At 41.9% G+C, this 17,584-nt stretch overlaps 1 protein-coding gene across 3 annotated transcripts in view; it reads right to left on the bottom strand.

Moving 5' to 3' along the window:
• Positions 1-17,584, bottom strand: part of OGDHL (oxoglutarate dehydrogenase-like) — a 118,070-nt gene that overhangs the window by 37,529 nt on the left and 62,957 nt on the right. For all 3 annotated transcript variants that reach the window (XM_018558424.1, XM_018558423.1, XM_018558425.1), the window contains 4 exons: positions 15,109-15,261; positions 10,272-10,374; positions 10,061-10,189; positions 1,793-1,943 (listed from right to left, as the gene is read on the bottom strand). In XM_018558424.1, coding sequence (XP_018413926.1) covers positions 1,793-1,943; positions 10,061-10,189; positions 10,272-10,374; positions 15,109-15,261 — 536 coding nt within the window. The remainder of the gene's footprint in view (positions 1-1,792; positions 1,944-10,060; positions 10,190-10,271; positions 10,375-15,108; positions 15,262-17,584) is intronic.

Below are 17,584 nucleotides of genomic sequence, written 5' to 3'. Positions count from 1 at the left end.
CAGGTGGTTGATTAGTATGGTCTGCAGACCTTACCAATCAATCCTGCACAATCCTTTCGGCCAGCGTTCACTGAAAGAGCGCTGGCCGAAAGGATTATTTTTTCATTATTTTTAAAAAGTGAAAACTGCCCCCCCACACACACATATTATTAGACATGTGCAAAGACTAAAAATTCATTTCAGATGAAATGAACGAAAACTAGAAAAGTTTACATTTTTTTCATCAAGCAAAACACATTTTTATGCTATTTTGGATTCAGCAATTGGCGTGTTCTGGAGGCAGGACGCATTACGTCATATAACACCGCACGTGTTGGGCGCCGCCATCTTGGTGTATATCTAGGTATACACCAAGATGGTGGGGCCAATATCGGTGTGTGACGTCACCTGACGCCACGCATGCATGGCGTCATGCAACGTCATGCTTCCCGCCTCCAAGATGGTGGCATGTATTCACAGAACACACAGGTGGCCAACATGGCCGGCGCACATTCTCAAATTATTACGTGCCGGAATACATTTTTCGTATATTCAGACATATAGTAATTCATTAATTTACATGTATTCTGGGTTTTGTGTTCCGTTTTCTATTTTTACTTTTCTAGATGCACTTACTTGAAAAAAGGGGTCGGCATGACAACCTGACACTTTATTTTTATAGACTCTATTTTAGTTTGACATTTATTGTTTACCTTCTGTTGTTTTATTTAATAAGAATACTTTTATTGTGCCGACAAGTTTAATACCTTTGAATAAAAGTTTTTATTTTTACCATACTTTTTAATATGTTTCTTTGCGGCTTAACAAAATAGGAGTCTTTAAGTGGTGCGGATATTGGGAAAATAGGGTGTGGTTACCGGGGGGGGGTGGCCACTAAAGGGTGTGGTCACTAAAGGGTGTGGTCACTGAGGGGCGCTGTAAAGCTTTCTCGTACAGGGCGCCTAAAGGCTTAAGGCCTGTAACCGCCTCCTGGTCGGCCGTTTTAACAAAAAGGCCGGCCGGGAGCTTTCTGGATGTAACAGGCCATGTCTATATGACATGACATCGAGCGCAAGCTTTTTTTCCCAAAAATTTCAGTAATTTTTCCTTTATAGTAAAAAATAAAAACCCCAGTGGTGATTATATACCACCAAAAGAAAGCTCTATCTGTCCCCAAAAAATTGTATACAATTCATTTCAGTACAGTGTTGCACTAAATGTTGGAATAAAATGTTGGAACAAATGTCAAAGTACTGCAATGCTGAATACTGAAAGGGGGTGTAGACACCTGTTCAGCAAGTGCTTAAAGATATGAGTTCACCCAATAAAGGAGGAATTGTTATTCTGATACTTTTGGCATGTTAGTGTGATTCCTCGTGTGCATGCACACTAAACGGGCTAACTTTTCTTTCTTTCATACAACAAATAACCTGTCAAAGACAGGAGTTAGAGCCAAACTAAGCAAGGCTTATTGTGACAGGGCTCTGCTGGGTGGGTAATAATGTGACAGGTGTCAGGGCATGGTCCTACTAGATAAACTTTTTCACTATAATCGGCAATACAGATGTGATGGTAATTTGCATTAACACTCCTTCCGCCAACCGGAAATAGGCTAAAACTTTTTCTTTTAACCCCTGCCTGCAAAAATCATACTTGTAACAAGAATATAACTTTAAGTGTGCAACAGTACCAAACCACCAGTGCATAGATACACCTTTATAAATAATGGTTTTAATATACCTTAATAGTGTCGTTACATGCTTTGTGTCCAATATGTATTTGCTATGAGTGTGACAAACAAAAGAATACTTACCTAAATGTTCCCCTTTCAACATCCTGGCCGCTCAGCCTGACATGTATCCCTTCTTTCAACAATGACCCAAATGCCATGTACTCAGCCAATGCCCAGTCTACCAGCCGATTCTGTGTCATTTCCAATCTACTTTTCAAGATCCTGGAGAGACCTGAAAAAAGAAAAATTGAATTACTGACATGAATTACTGTCCATTTTAAGGTCAGCTGTAAGATACCAAATTGAATTTGGCTACATATATTCAATGTTCTTATATTTTGCCTTTAGTACAATAAAAAATGTATGATTATGAAGCAGATTCATACTGACAACAAGGCAGGGAGTTTGGGAGATGTTGAAGTATTTCAGGCTTAAAACAATCCATCAAAACGCTGTATCATGTACTGTAGCATTCATCCTGACTGCAATAAAAGCCACACCAATCACCATACACACTGACTGTATTGCCACCTAGAGTTCTTCAGGAATAAAATACAAGTAACACTTTCATCTATGCTAATGATAAAGACAGCATGAGTTTACAATGTTACTATGAAAAAAGTGGATTCTGTACTTCTCTATACTATATAGATAAGGTGTCCTGTTATTACTTGGTGTGATTTGTAGTAAGAGACATAAAGCAAATGTAAAACTGAGGCCTAATGTGTTGCTAACGAAAGCTGGCCAAACACTTGTTTCTTTTTATTTAACCATGTAGGCAGAACAAGAAATTATGCTAGAATCTCCCATTCACTCTTAACAGTGTGGATGGGAGAATCTCCACTGTTGGCTATTGTATTTGGACAGCTGTCTAAACTATGGCTGCGCTTCTGAGTGCTTCTAACCAACAGCTGGAATTTCAGCCAAGTCGCCAAGACTCAGCCGAATTTTTGAGCAGTGTATGGCAAGCTTAACTGAATAAATAACTGCATGAACCAAATTTGTACAGATAAAAGATTGTAGAAACAGACTTTAGTATGATCCTACATAAACACAAGAATGGGCCCTGTATTTAGATTATTGTTAAACCATAACTCCAGGCAGATATAAATGGACGGGTCTTTTCTGCCCGTGCGTGCCCGCTAGGGGGCGTGCGCGAGTAGAAAAAAAATGCCGTCTGGCGACGGCAACCCGCCAATGCAGCAGTGCCGTCCGTCCGTTTTTCTACCACGTGCGGACGGCAAGAGGTTAATTGCAGTTGCATATTTAAAAAAAAAAAAATAGTTTTACATACAGTTTGCATAAGTACCTGAATTTGGCTTGATTTCAGGTTTCTAAATTCCAATGCTCAGTAGCACTAGGAGCCAATAAGGATCTGATGCATGCATATGTACTGACAGGATGCATAGCAATAGGAAGAGACAGCAGAGCTGACGACTTAAAGGTGTATTCACAAAAGGGTGAAGAGTTTGGAGAAGGCAGGGGAAGTGAACACTCTAGGACAACATAGATTAACTGGAAAGTTAGCCAAATTAGAGAATTTTTCCAAATCGACTATTTTGGGCTAGATTTTTCACTTCTGCCTTCTCCAAACTCTTCAACCTTCAGTGAATAGACCCTGTTCTTGTACTAGCAAAGCCAGCATAAGAATAGAAGGCAATAAATATGAATGTACGTAAAATATACTTAGCTAATAAAATATAATATACTGAAATGAGCTTCTCCTAAAGACCCCTGAGGTCCTCTCTGCATTGCATTGATGCTATGTGCACAGATCATTCTCCATTAGCTTCATTTCTGGGTCTATAGTGTTGGAAATGCAACAGCATATACTTATGTACTTTGAGGTGTAGACAGCACTGTAGTGCAATGTTTGTCTCTATGTGCATGCTTATCTATGATACAAAGGAAGTTTTTTATTAGGCCTCGTTCACACCTGAACGTTTTGTAGCGCGTTCTACGCTCGACGAACGCTCTACAAAACGCTCAAACATCTAAATCCCATTGTATTCAATGGGTCTGGTTCACACCTTGGCGTATTTCAGCCCGTCCCTAACGCGCTACAAAACGGCCCACGCCTGAAAAGGTACATGTACTACTTTGGGCCGTTCTTGTTTCGCGTTTCCATTGGATACAGCCAAGTAGCCCTCGGAAACGTGCGTTTGTCGTGCAATTTTTTTACCGCGAATTGCGGTTAAAAAAACGCGCGACAGACGCGCATATGCAATACGCCTAGGTGTGAACCAGGCCTTAACAATGCTATATTCATACGTGTAATGTTCTTCTGAGCAAGTAAAACTTAATTCATCAGTCCTCAAGTTCTCAGTGCTTCATCTAAACACTTAACCAACATATAGGAGTCGGGGAGAATATTCACATAATGACGTGTGATAGTCCCTCGGTCTTGGTGTACTGAGTTGAGCCTATGTGATGATGCACCCTCTAGAGCAGTGGTTCTCAACCTGCGTAACCTCAGGACCCACATTTGTCCTCGGTCATTAGGGTACAGTGCAAGCCTATGAACTGTGGGTGGGAGGTGCGTTTGGGGTACCATTGAAATGAATGGCAACTCAACACACCGCACACATCAGAATGCATGGTAGGTGCAATTGCGTGGTACAGTGCGTTAATTGCATGGTACTATGCGATTAATGCACTGTACTAGTGTGAATGCATTTGGCGAGTGGAAATTCAGTCAGGCTTGCGGTCACGGACCGCAAACTGACTTCTGGGAGCAGCTGCTCCTGCTGGGCTCTCTGTTCTTTCAGCCGCTGCTCTTCACTGAGCTCCGGCCGAAAACAAAGTGATTAGTAAGGTCTGCAGCAGACCTTACTGATCACCACTAGATCACCAGGGATCGTTCCTGCTCACTTCCTCCCTGCAGAAAGACAAGCAGGTGAGGGGGGTTCCTTGTTTTATTTTACATGGGGGGCAGGGAACAGGGGGAGAATGTATTATTTTATATGTGAAAGGGGGCAGGGAACAGGAGGGCTTCTTACTTAATGTGTGAGGGGGCAGGGAACAGGAGGGCTTCTTACTTAATGTGTGAGGGGGCAGGGAACAGGAGGGCTTCTTACTTAATGTGTGAGGGGGCAGGGAACAGGAGGGCTTCTTACTTAATGTGTGAGGGGGCAGGGAACAGGAGGGCTTCTTACTTAATGTGTGAGGGGGCAGGGAACAGGAGGGCTTCTTACTTAATGTGTGAGGGGGCAGGGAACAGGAGGGCTTCTTACTTAATGTGTGAGGGGGCAGGGAACAGGAGGGCTTCTTACTTAATGTGTGAGGGGGCAGGGAACAGGAGGGCTTCTTACTTAATGTGTGAGGGGGCAGGGAACAGGAGGGCTTCTTACTTAATGTGTGAGGGGGCAGGGAACAGGAGGGCTTCTTACTTAATGTGTGAGGGGGCAGGGAACAGGAGGGCTTCTTACTTAATGTGTGAGGGGGCAGGGAACAGGGGGAGAATGTATTATTTTATATGTGAATGGGGGCAGGGAACAGGGGGGAGAGTGTATTATTTTATATGTGGGGGGCCAGGGAATGGGGGGGGGTTTGTATTATTTTATATGTGGGGGGTAGGGAGTAACTCTTAAGGGCTGGCTAGTAGCTCATGACTTGAAATTTTGACCCCTGTTCCAATATATACCAGGGCAGCATGTCACAATCTGAGAACAGCTAAATACAATATAATACGAAATAACTGCTGCTTCTTGATAGATAATTTCTATTATATCCTCTAAAGCAGAACTATGGGGTTAAGGCTTTTTCCCATAGTTCTCCTTAGGGTAACGGGAGGACACAAACTAGCGTCCTCCCGTCACCCTAGGCTCAGTATACCGCTAACTGTAGCTCGCGGTATACTGAGACGCCGCAGTATACCGCAAGCTGCACAATTATGTCTGGATCCGCCCAGCTGCGTGACTGACAGCTGGCTATCTACCCGCCCCCTCCCTCGTCTGTTCCGCCAGTCAGCGCTGGCGGATCGGACAGGAGAGGAGAGAATCCAGCCCCTCCCCTGTCACGGCAGAGAGCCGTGGCAGCATCGAGAGGTGAGCGAACGCCGGTATGTGTTCGCTCACCTCCCGATCTACTAAGCCGACCTGTGACAGTCTCATTGTCACAGGTCGGCTAGAACTATAAGGTGAGTGAAAAGCACTCACCTCATAGTTCTCCTTTAACCTGAAATAAAGGAAGCAACATTTATAGAAGAATTCTATTAATCTCAGAGGCCAAGCAAGTATAGCTGTAGGGTTCCTGAGGAAGCTGTAAAAGTATTACCAGAGGGCAATAATCTGGTGCAAATATTATAATAGAAACCATAAATCATCATATTTACAGGTTTGAAATGTCTGCAATGAATAAAAAATGTCTAAGCCATTAATTATAATGATACATTTGTGCCAGTCTTTCGAACACATTTACATAACAGTATCTCCACGCTCAAGAATATACATTTGCATGTTACTAATACACATGTAAAAAACACATTTTAATCCAAAATTATTAATACACAAAAATAAAGGATTTGTGTGCAATAAACTTGTATCACCAACACCAAAAAAGCACAATCAAAAATAAAAGGTTTTATTCTAAACATTGCTACATTCAAACCCAGACGTACATACTGACATGCTGTGGCATCCACCCACATTGTTCAATATTCGAATTACACTTCATCACCACTAAAAGGCCACAGCTGTTAAAAGGTTCATAAACCTCTAATATTTATAATTAATAGCATGTAATTCCATTAAATAAACATGGAAGGTGATCCTCAGTCTATTACTTAATAAGCCTGAGGACATTCTAACTAAACATGCTGATGTTAATACTTCCATAATAGTAAAGCATGAGTTTGACTGCCAAAGAAAAATAATGTATACATGTATCATAATGCATGCTTGTCCTAACATCAAGTGAAGGCACCATTTACAGCTCAGTTCCAGGCAGATAGAAAAATACAAAATTAATGCAATTATGTATAAATTAAACAAATTACAACTTAATTTCAGCCATTTGTATTTTGTTTTAGATAGAACGTAAAAAGATTAGAACTTTTCACTTTTTTTTATTGCCGACTGTCTTCCCATTTGGGAGATATTTTTCTAGGGTAAAGTTCCCAGTTGGGGCACAGGCAGAAATATAAAACAAAGTTTCTGGTAGGATAAGGAATGTTTAGAATTTCTGTAAGGAAGTTAATATCATTGTTCCCATTACTGAGTAATCTTCTCACTTTCTTTGCATGTGGCAGTTGTCATACAAACCAGGAAGTTCTCCACTCTATCCAAAACAAGAATAAAAAAGGCATCAGCTGAATGGGGTCACTAGTGTGTCCACTGCAAAGGCCTGAAGATCCCTGGTCCTGACTACGAACCTGTCTACTTTGTTGAAGCAAGATGCCAAGAAATCCACATCTGCAACAGCAACAGATTTCGCCAAAACACATTGGGGTAAAAAGATAATTCCCCCGTGACCAGGCACTGGCGACTGAGAAGGTCTGCCTTCCTTTATCTTCTCCGGGAGACTAAAGCATGCTTTTTGGCCAGGTCAGAATCAAGTCCACTTCCCCTTGGGCCATATGACTTCTGGTGCCACTCTGATGGTTAACATAAGCCACAGCCATGGTGTTGTCCAACTGAATCTCTTTGTCGGCCGCCCCTAAAGCCAATCTGTCTCACCTCTGGTGGGACAGGTGAAGTACCCTGAGCTTCAAAACATTGATGGGAAGTCTAGAGTCCCTCCAGGACCAAGTCCTTTGGTCCATCTCTGTCCCAAGAACTCCTACCCAGCCAGCCTGGCATCCATTCTAAAAACAATCCAAGTTGGCAAGAGAAACAATTTACCCTCCTCCAGAGCCAGGCTGATCAGCCACCAAGTCAGTGAGATCCTGGCTTTGGGATACAGGCATATGGATAGATCCAGAGACTGGGGCAATTTGTTCCACACCATCAGAATGTTCAGCTGAAGGGGCCTGGAGTGAACCTGGGCAAACATTTTTGCCTCAATAGGAGGCTACCATTAAGCCCAGAACCCTCTTGCAAAACCAGACCAATGGTAGCTTCTTGAAGCAAAGGGTCCAAATTTAAGAATGAAGGATCAAGATGTTCTTGTAGGGAGAAACACCATGTCCATGAATAGGCCCAGGTACTCCAGGTGGTGGGTCAGATACAGTGCAGACTTTGATAGATTGTGGATCCACCCAAAGTTCTGAAGTGTCTGGAGCATTTACTAGACATTGACAGAGAGGGCCTGGGCTGAGCACTTCTTCAGAAGGAGATCATCCAGATACCACACAATGTGGATAATGAATGCAGAGTGCAGCAGCACAAGAATCGGGGCCAGTGCCTTAGTAAAGACCCAGGGGGTTTGTACAGGCGTTAGAGAGGAGCCACAAACAAGGGCTGTTCTCCCACCACAAAGCTCAGGAACCATGATGAGCGAAGATGAGTACATGCACGTATTGTTCCTGTCTATCGATGCCAGGATTTCCCCTTGTGAATTTTTGGATCAGAAGCAGTGTATTGAAAACCTTCAGATCAGGATGGGCCGTACACCCCCACTGGGTTTTCCAACCGTAAGGAGGTTGGAGTAAAACCCTGGAAAGCGTCCCTCCAAAGAACTGGAACAATCACTCTCAAAGAGTGTAGAAAGTTCAAGGCAGCATGAAGAACCCTTAACCTCTACGCAGATGAGGGAAGATGGTATAAAGCGGAAAGAGGAAAAAAAAAGAAAAAAGAAAAGAAAAAAATTCCAGTCTCTATCCCCAGGACACCACTTCTATGACCCAAAGAGCCATAATGTCCCGATTACAGGTGGCCAAGAAGGTCAGCATATCCCCCCCACTTGAAGTGGGAGGGGCCCCTTTATTGCTAGGTGGGCTAGGTGCAAGACTTAGCTCGGGATGAAAGGAACTTTTTCAAAACTCTTGCATGGTTGACTTAGTTGTGGGAATCTTTACTTTTTTCTTACTAGGTAAGAAGGTACTCTTCTCGAAAGTGACTTCCGTAATAAAGGCATCTAAAGACTGACCAGAGAGTCTCTCCCCATCCAAAAAAATCATTTCCAAACGTTTCTTGCAGACCAGCATCGTAGTCACAAGCTCCGGCACATCTGGACTGACATAACCGCTTATTGTTCTTGTGTCCACTGTGCACAACATTGTCAAGAAGTTTACAGCCCATGGCACTGTAGCTAATCTCCCTGGATGTGGACAAAAGAGAACAATTGATCAAATATTGCAATGAAGGATTGTTGGAATGGTGGATAAAGACCCTCGATCAACTTCCAGACAAATTCAAGCTGACCTTCAGGCACAGGGTACAACTGTGTCAGCTCGCACTATATGTCGCCATCTGAATGAAAAGGGACGCTATGGTAGGAGACCCAGGAGAACCCCACTGCTGACATAGAAACATAAAAAAGCCAGATTGGAGTTTGCCAAAACCTACCTGAGGAAGCGAAAATGCTCTTGGGAAAATGTGCTGTGGCTAGACGAAACAAAATTACAGCTTTTTGGTAAAGCCTGTCATTCTACTGTTTTCAGAAAAAGAAATGAGGCCTTCAAAGAAAAAAATACAGTCCCTATAGCTAAACATGGTGGAGGTTCACTGATGTTTTGGAGTTGCTTTGCAGCTTCAGGACACTGGATGACTTGACGGTGTGCATGGTATTATGAAATCTGAAGACTACCAAAGAATTCTGGGGTGCAATGTAGGGCCCAGTGTCAGAAAGTTGGGTCTCCATCAGAGGTCATGGGTCTTACAGCAGAACAATGATCCAAAGCACATGACAAAAAACACCCAGAATGGTTCCAGACAAAACGCTGGAAAGTACTGGACTGGCCAGCATTGAGTCCAGATCTAAATCCCATAGAGCACCTGTGGAGAGATCTTAAAACAGCCATTGAGAAAAGGAACCCTTCCAATCTGAGAGACCTGAAGCAGTTGGCGAAAGAAGAATGGTCCAAAATTCCTGTAAAGAGGTGTAAAAAAAACTCATAACTCATTCATGGTTACAGGAAGCAATTGATTTCAGTAATTTTTTTTCCAAGGGCTGTGCTATCATTTATTAATTGAAGTTGCCAATAATTTTGTCCAGTCCATTTTTGGAGTTTTGGGTGAAATGTGTCAGATTTGGCTTTTGTTTTCCTCCACTTTTTTGTGTCATACCAATACAAACAAAATAAATAAAAGAATACCTAAACATTTGTAATTGCAACAACTTTCTGCGCGAAGTGGTGCATTATCTGACAGAAATGCAGGGGTGCCAACATTTATATATTCCCTTTTTTTTTATTAATTTACTTTATTTTTTATTTATTTAAAGAAAACAGAAAACATTTGATCAACTTGCCTCCATGGATTTTAAAATTCTCCACTGGGACAGAGCTGGCAACATTGCCAATATGAGAAAGCATATCCTCGGTGATACCCGTTGGGGGGCAGGTCATGCTTTTTGGTTCTCCCTCTAATGTAAAAAATCCTGCAAAATTGAGAAAAAGTTTACTGTTGTCACATTCATAACAGTTAGCTTTCCAGAGCCACCAAACAGATTTTTAGCTTACCAGGCCATGGAGAGTCCAACCAATGCTTTATGTTAAGGATTTTCTTGTCCTTAGACTGTGTATACGCCTCCTCGCAAATCTTGTCATACTTGGCAATCTCTTCCTGCATTAAGATATTAAGAGTCCAATTTTAAAAACTGAAGAAATGAAAACAGAATAAAAGTGGATATATTCAAAACTGACTTACCAAACTTTACATTTTAGAGCAAAATTAATAAAGGAGTATGATTGTTCATATTACCTTTATTCTGTTTTGTATATACAGGGTATATATACAGTAAATATATATATATATCCTTTAACGTTGGTTTATAACAGCTCTTTTAAATTTACCATAATTATGTAATATGAGGACCTACTTAACTGCCCATTTAATGTGCATCCAATAAGGGCTTGTTCACACGATGTCCGGATTTTGTCCAGACCAGTTAGCTCCTGCACTAAAAACACATCACTATGTGTCCCTATGTGTTTTCTGGGCTCCAGTTCACACCAGCACAGTGCTTTCCGTTCCGGACAAAAAAAATACTGCATGTCACATTTTTTCTGGTTCGGAACGCACAGAAACGTGTATGAACGCGTCAAAAACGCGATGAAAACGCACCGGAAACACACCTCACTGCAGCTAACTGGAAAAAAAAAAGTGTATTCTTGCTCCACTTTTAATGATCTCATCAATGTTGGACTTCATGTTTGTGGTGGAGCAGCAGAAGGAAACCCTGTACAGTTGCGCAACATGTCCCGAGGACACCGAACGTTTTGTGGGTTTGGTGGAGCATGTTCCACAGCTTTATGACCCCGATTGCCTCCAAGCTCCAAGAAGATTTTGCTTTGTTCACTAGTGTGCAAAAGCATGACTGCGGTGAGTGATATCACATATCTTGTATGTTGCCTTTACTGTATGCTGGTCATGTTATCCAAATAAAGTAGTACATTTGGGGGTAATTATGCTGCAGGAAGATTTCCCATTCTTTGCGATGCAGTGCTCTTTTGTCCCCTCTGTCCATATATGACACCCGGCACACTCCCTCCTCCCTCTTTGCTCACCCCAGCTGGCTGCTAGAGCCTGTGTGCAAGACTGTCCAACATACAGTACCCAAAACATTTAGTTGCAGCCACAACTGGGGGGAGGGAGGAATCTCCAAGCTGCATTACAAAATAGGCATTATCTATTGCCTGGTCTCATAAGGACAACAACCTCAGAGCAAAAATCTGTTTACTGACAGCCCGCCCCCCCCAAAAAAAAACTGGAACGCGTCCGGAACGCGGTAAAAAAAACATCAAAAACGCGCTGCACGCATTGCACAGCGTCTGTAGATCTGCTCCATATCTGAACCAGAAAATGGTGTGAACAAGCCCTAAGGCAGGCCGTTTCACTACATAACTGTTGGTCGATTCAAAGGAGATTGTATAGTCATATTGCAATGTTTGTGGTAAACTGTGAGCACATGTTTTACAATGTGATTGTGCAATCTCCTTTTGATCTTCCTATAACTATCTAGTACAATGGACTGCCTAACTGATATAAATTGAGTGTATTGTCCAGGTAGGCCCTCATAATTGAAGGTTGTATAGAGATTGTACAAACAGATGCATGGTAAGCGTACGAACGAGATCCCTTCTGCTCAAAGAATATAATACTCTGTAGCCCAGCGGTCGCCAACCAGTGGTCCGTAAGAAAATTTTGGTGGCCCCCTGATGCCGTGCAGGCTGGGCCGTCTTTGAAGCGGCACGGAGGCTCCGGGGCTGCCTCTCACTGACTCACTCAAGCAGCTCTGCAGAAGGCGGGGCATCTCGTCAGTACCCGGACTAAGCAGGCTGCGGGACATAGAAAAAGTGGGGAGAAGCCAGGTAATAGTGGCTCAGTGTGGGGAAAGGGGAGGCACGGGTGTGGTTGGGGGCAGTGCTGAAGGTAGGGGGGGCATATGCTCCGGGCGCCGCCAAGGCCAGTGGCAGGTTCGATTGGCGGAGGAATTTTTTTTAAATATGAGAATATATATATTTTTTAATTCATATTAGTGGTCCGCAGGATTAAAAATGATCAATTTAGTGGTCCATGAGGTCCGAAAGGTTGGCGACCGCTGCTCTAGCCTACATACTTCATTAGTAATATCAAGAAGACAGCACACCAAATCACCTTCTGAATATTTCTAATAAAATATTGCAATGGCTCATAATCACTAAAAATGAGTTAAAATAAGGACAGCTACACTGTACAGAGCACAACATTCTCAAGGGTTGCCGTCAAGGCTGATATCGCTTCAGACAGTTTGGCAGTGTATGCGATGTTGTGCCTGTGTTGGAATGTGCTTGCAGTCAGTTTGTAGAGATTTTACAGCTTGTTGCAAAATCAGACTCCTCAGTGGCTGTCTTCTCTTATAAAGCTGAGTTGTGAAAAAGGTTACCATTAGGAGGTGCACAAACTTAATGAGCACTATTATATCTCTCACTGAACACCATTTGCGATAAAAAAATGCGAGACAGCAGCCTATGGGCTTGATATGAGTCTTAAAGTGACCTGTCAGTACTTCTAAACTTTTAGGACTAAAGCTCCTTTGTAAGGGTAACCAGTACAAGACACTTGTATTTACATTTATTAGCCAGAAAACACTTTTCTATGCTGCCCTCCAAACCTGGTTTTACTCTATTGTTAAGGACTATACTTCTCTTGCTTGACTAAGCTCTGCCCCCTGAGGCTACGACCCACCCAGCTATCCACTGAAGTTTAAGTAAAAACTAACAATGAACTTCTATTTTCTCCCTTCTGGTCTGTTAAATACACCATTGCAAATGATTTGTTATATTTGTTTGAGAAGAGCAAAAATGTATCTGTTGATTCTGCCAGTAATATTGTGATAGGATAACTTCCTGTGCTCTCTGCACCTGCCATTACTTTTATCAGTTAGCATTGTTCTAGCACACTAAAATCAGTATCAGTGCACAACAAAAAATGTTTTCCGACAAAATCTGAAATATAAAACTGTATTGAGTTAATAAAACATATTTGTAATTTTTAAATTATGCCTTTTTGCAAATTGGTAAAAAAAATGAACTACCACAAAACTATAAATCAGCGACGTATGTTCTAAATTGTTTGTGCACTATATTGGTGTGTGTGTTGTTATAAAATTATACAGGCGTACATTCAATCGCAACACGGATCACAACACGTGGCAATGTAACACAACACTTTGCCATGTGCTGCCGCACAGTTAAATTAATGTTTTGTTTTTTTTTAAATATCAAGCCATGCGATGCGTTCTATCAACGTACCGTACAACATACATGGCGTACACCACAATATGGTGCACACTGTTGCAAGTGTATGTTATTTGTCTGTGTGGGGGAAGGGGGTTTATGTGTTTGTTTGTTTTTTACTGTTGGGGGGCTTAGAGGAAATATCTGGGGTATAAACAAAACCCTGACATTTCCTTTTGGAACGAGAAAAAGAAAATGAGGACAGATTCCTCAATCTCTTTTTCTGCAGCCTCAATGAATAGAAATAAGAGGTGCACCGAAATGGAAATTTCAAAACCGAAATAAAGAAAATTGTCAGGCCGAAAACAAAATTTTTTTTTATTTAAATGTTTACAATTTGTTTTAAATATTTTATTTTTATAAACTTTTGAATGTTGTTGTATTTATTTTTATTTAATAATTCATTTTTTATTAAATATTTTTTACTTTACTTTTAGGGGCTTCAGGGAAATATTAGGGGTCTATACAGACCCCTGATAGTTACCTTTTAAAATAGAAAAAGAGATGGAGGACACAAAGTCCTCGATCTCTTTTCTGCAGCCCCAGTTATCAATGAACAGGAATCCTCTATGAGTGTTCCTGTTCATTCATAACATGAGGACATACTATAACCACAATCATCAATGAACAGGAGGTGATGTAGGTCACTTCCCATGCATTCATAATTGAGGATATAGTAACCATACTATGTCTTCAATTATGTACAAACACTCAGTGATCACTGATCGGTGAGTGTTCGCACTTGCTCTCATTCCTGACACGATGTAACAGGAGGCTGAGCGACCGCTGCAGGGAGGAGAGCTCAGCCTCTTGTGACAGCGCGGGCTGTCTCCGCCCACACACCGCTCTGCAGGACTGTGACAGGAGGCTGAGCGGTGTGGGAGGAGAGACGATGGCCGCTCACATCGCTCTCCTCCCGCAGCGCTCAACCGGCTGTCACACTTTCTCTCCTCCCTGGTGGGACATAGAGCAGCGCCCAGCGGGGAGGAAAGAAAGCACGGATGCACCGCTGCATCAGCACAAAAATTGCACTTTCGGCATTCATCCAAAAATGCCATTTTAGGCTGATATGTTTCGGCGGACGATATATCGGTGCATCCCTAATAGAAAGCACTCCGTACAGAGGCTTCTTATTCATAATTGGTGATAGCAAAACATTTACTATCACCCAGTTATGAATGGATAGAAGTCTCTATACTGAGGCTTCCACCCATTGAGAAATTAATAAATGAACCAGAAGTGATGTAAAGCACTTCGTGTTCATTCTTAACTGGAGACACATAGTACTACATGTCCCCAGTTGTTTACAAACACTGGCTCAGCTGATCACTCCAATGTTTGTTCAGCACACAGAGGAACGGAGAGGCTGCAGATTATAGGGGACTGTTGGGGGAACGGTTCTGGTATAAGTTCATGGTCGCTAAATCGACCACGTGCTTACAGCAGAACATTAAAAGTCACTGACGTAAGGCTTACTGAGCTGGCCAGCTGGAAGCAGTTGTGTTCCGCCACAAGCCTTAAGTCGGTGGCAGTGAAAAGGTTAATACAACAATGTTAATAGTGGATGGATGCACTGTACCTCAAACGCTTGCAGGGAAACAATGCCCTCAGAGATCAGCTTGTCTGCATACTTCTTCAACACCGGGACCTGTTTATGGATCTGTTTATACATCAATGGCTGGGTGAACATGGGTTCATCCATTTCATTATGCCCACTGCGACGGTAGCAGACCTATATAGATATAATGGTAGTTGTAAAGCATTTTATTATTAAGAGAAAACAAATATTGCATCAACTTTTGCAGGAACCAATATGGCTGTTTTACAAGCACGTAAAAACCTGAAAAATATAAATATGGGAAGCACCGTGGACTCTTGTAATCTGTTTCAAGAAAGAATTCAGGCCCAACAGATCCTATAGAAATCAACCCCTGACTAAATATTTCTACTAAGGGTAATATGTCACATGTAGAGCTCTTGTCAGACTGTAAGTCTACCTATACACAGTACATTCATACATATTAACTGAAAAGAGTCTTGAAGGGCTGCAACAACTAATCGATTAAATTAATAGTAATCAATAATGAGAATCGTTGGCAACGATTCTCATCATCGATTAGTTGCTTTACGATTATTTGCCAATGCTCTGCTCCTTTGTTCTCCTCCACGCTGGTGCTGGCTGCAGCGGTCTGTGTCCCTTTCAATCCTCACTGCTCTCACCGCCTAAATCGGCAGAGGCAGTGGGGACGCAGACCATTGCAGCCGGCACCAGCGAGGAGAAGAGACAGTGGTGACTCTGCATTCCCCCCGCTGCCCCACCCCTCGTACCTCTTTTTAATTTGAGTTTTTTTAAACTTTATTGCTTGGAGCGTACACAGCCTGTTATTGGATATTTTAAAATGCAATAGCCCATAGGAGGCTGGCTATCGCACCCTCCCACTGCCTGCTGTCAATCAGCAGAGGAGGAACTGATGGAGAAAGTTCTCCATCAGGTCCTCCTCTGCTGATTGACAGCAGGCAGTGGGTGGGTGCAATAGCCAGCCTGCTATTGGCTATTGCAATTTGAAAAATCCAATAGCAGGCTGGCTATTGCCCCCAGCAATAAAGTAAAAAAAAAAAGTTTAAAAAAATAAAGTTAAATAATAATTAAAAAGACTAAAAAATGAAAAAGTTAAAATAAAAAAGTTAAATAAAAATAAAAAATGCAAAACAAATTTAAAAAAAGGTAAATAAACAAAAAATGTAAAAAAAAATGTTGGTGTGTTATTTTAAATAAAAGTTTGGTTATTTTATTATATTGGCTTAAGAGTTTTACAATTCACATTATTTTAAATCCATGAAACTAATTAAAATGTCTAATATATTACATACAATTATAAAACAAAATAAATATAAATATATATTTATTTTTAGGAGCCATTGAAATGAAATGAATGCAGAAACTGAAAAATACCTTTCCCACTATATATATATATAGTCCAAAATCACAAATGCATCTCCCATCTGCAGTGTGATCGCCCGCACTGGAACGTGCATTACTGTAATGCCCTGCATTCCAGTGCAGTGCGATTTCAAAAAATGTGCATACCGTTTTATTCTGAAGTAAACTTTATGTCTGTAACGCTGCATGTGTCTATTTTATTTTAAATAAATGACGTATTTTTTAAAATCCAATTAATCTAAGTTAATCGACTAACTAACCGATAATAATCGTTAGCTGCAGCCCTAGAGTTCGGTAACTTCCTTGCAAAATGCCCCACAGGCAGTTATGGTAATATTTTAGTTTTGGGTTGATAATAGCAGACTGAATAAGACTCCTATTCCTTTCAGGGCTATGGCTGAAAGCTCTCCCTAAAGATTCTTCCCAGTCTCACCAAAGCCCTAACAAATCCACCCAAAGATGCGGAATTCCCTAAGTTCTCTGTTAAATGAAGACACAGAACGTCAGTAATTTCAGTGGAGACATCTGACCAACAAAGCCTTCAAGAAGTATAGGATACTAGTATATGAATCATGTTGCATTTAATTCAAAAGGACAATGTTCCTTTTACAATCTATTACTGAAAGAAAATCTCATTACCCTTTTACAAACAGATACATTTAAATCTAAATTTAAAAAGGAAACAATAGAATACAAAATGATGAACAGGAAGTTGAAATATCACCAATATTACTTTCTAATTAATATGCTGCCATTAGGTTTTAAAGAATGAAGGAGGGATATACAAGCAGTATCCAGGTTACGGACAATCCGTACTTACGAACGGGGTCCACAGTTCTCCTAAATGTACCGGCAGCCGCTGCAACTGTGGCAGCAGCGACCTGTTTCCTTTCAAATCCCCGCTGCTTTCCGCGCCTGTGTTGGCCGAGGCAGCGGGGACGCAGACCACTGCATACCGCTGATGCCCCTCGTACCTCCGCTGATGTGCTGGCTTCCTCTTCAGCCGTTCCGTCGGCTTCCCCGGTCCGGACGATCCCCCAGTCTTCTGGTCCAGCCGCGGCTCCTCTGCCCCGCCCCCCTGCCTACTCTTCATTGCAGGCTGGGGAGTAAACCA

This window comes from Nanorana parkeri, unplaced genomic scaffold, assembly GCF_000935625.1.
Source record: "Nanorana parkeri isolate BGI_ZX_2015 unplaced genomic scaffold, ASM93562v1 scaffold338, whole genome shotgun sequence".
NCBI classification, from domain to species: Eukaryota; Metazoa; Chordata; class Amphibia; order Anura; family Dicroglossidae; genus Nanorana; species Nanorana parkeri.
The sequence above is the reverse complement of the archived record's forward strand: the minus strand, read 5'-3'. Positions and strand labels throughout refer to the sequence as shown.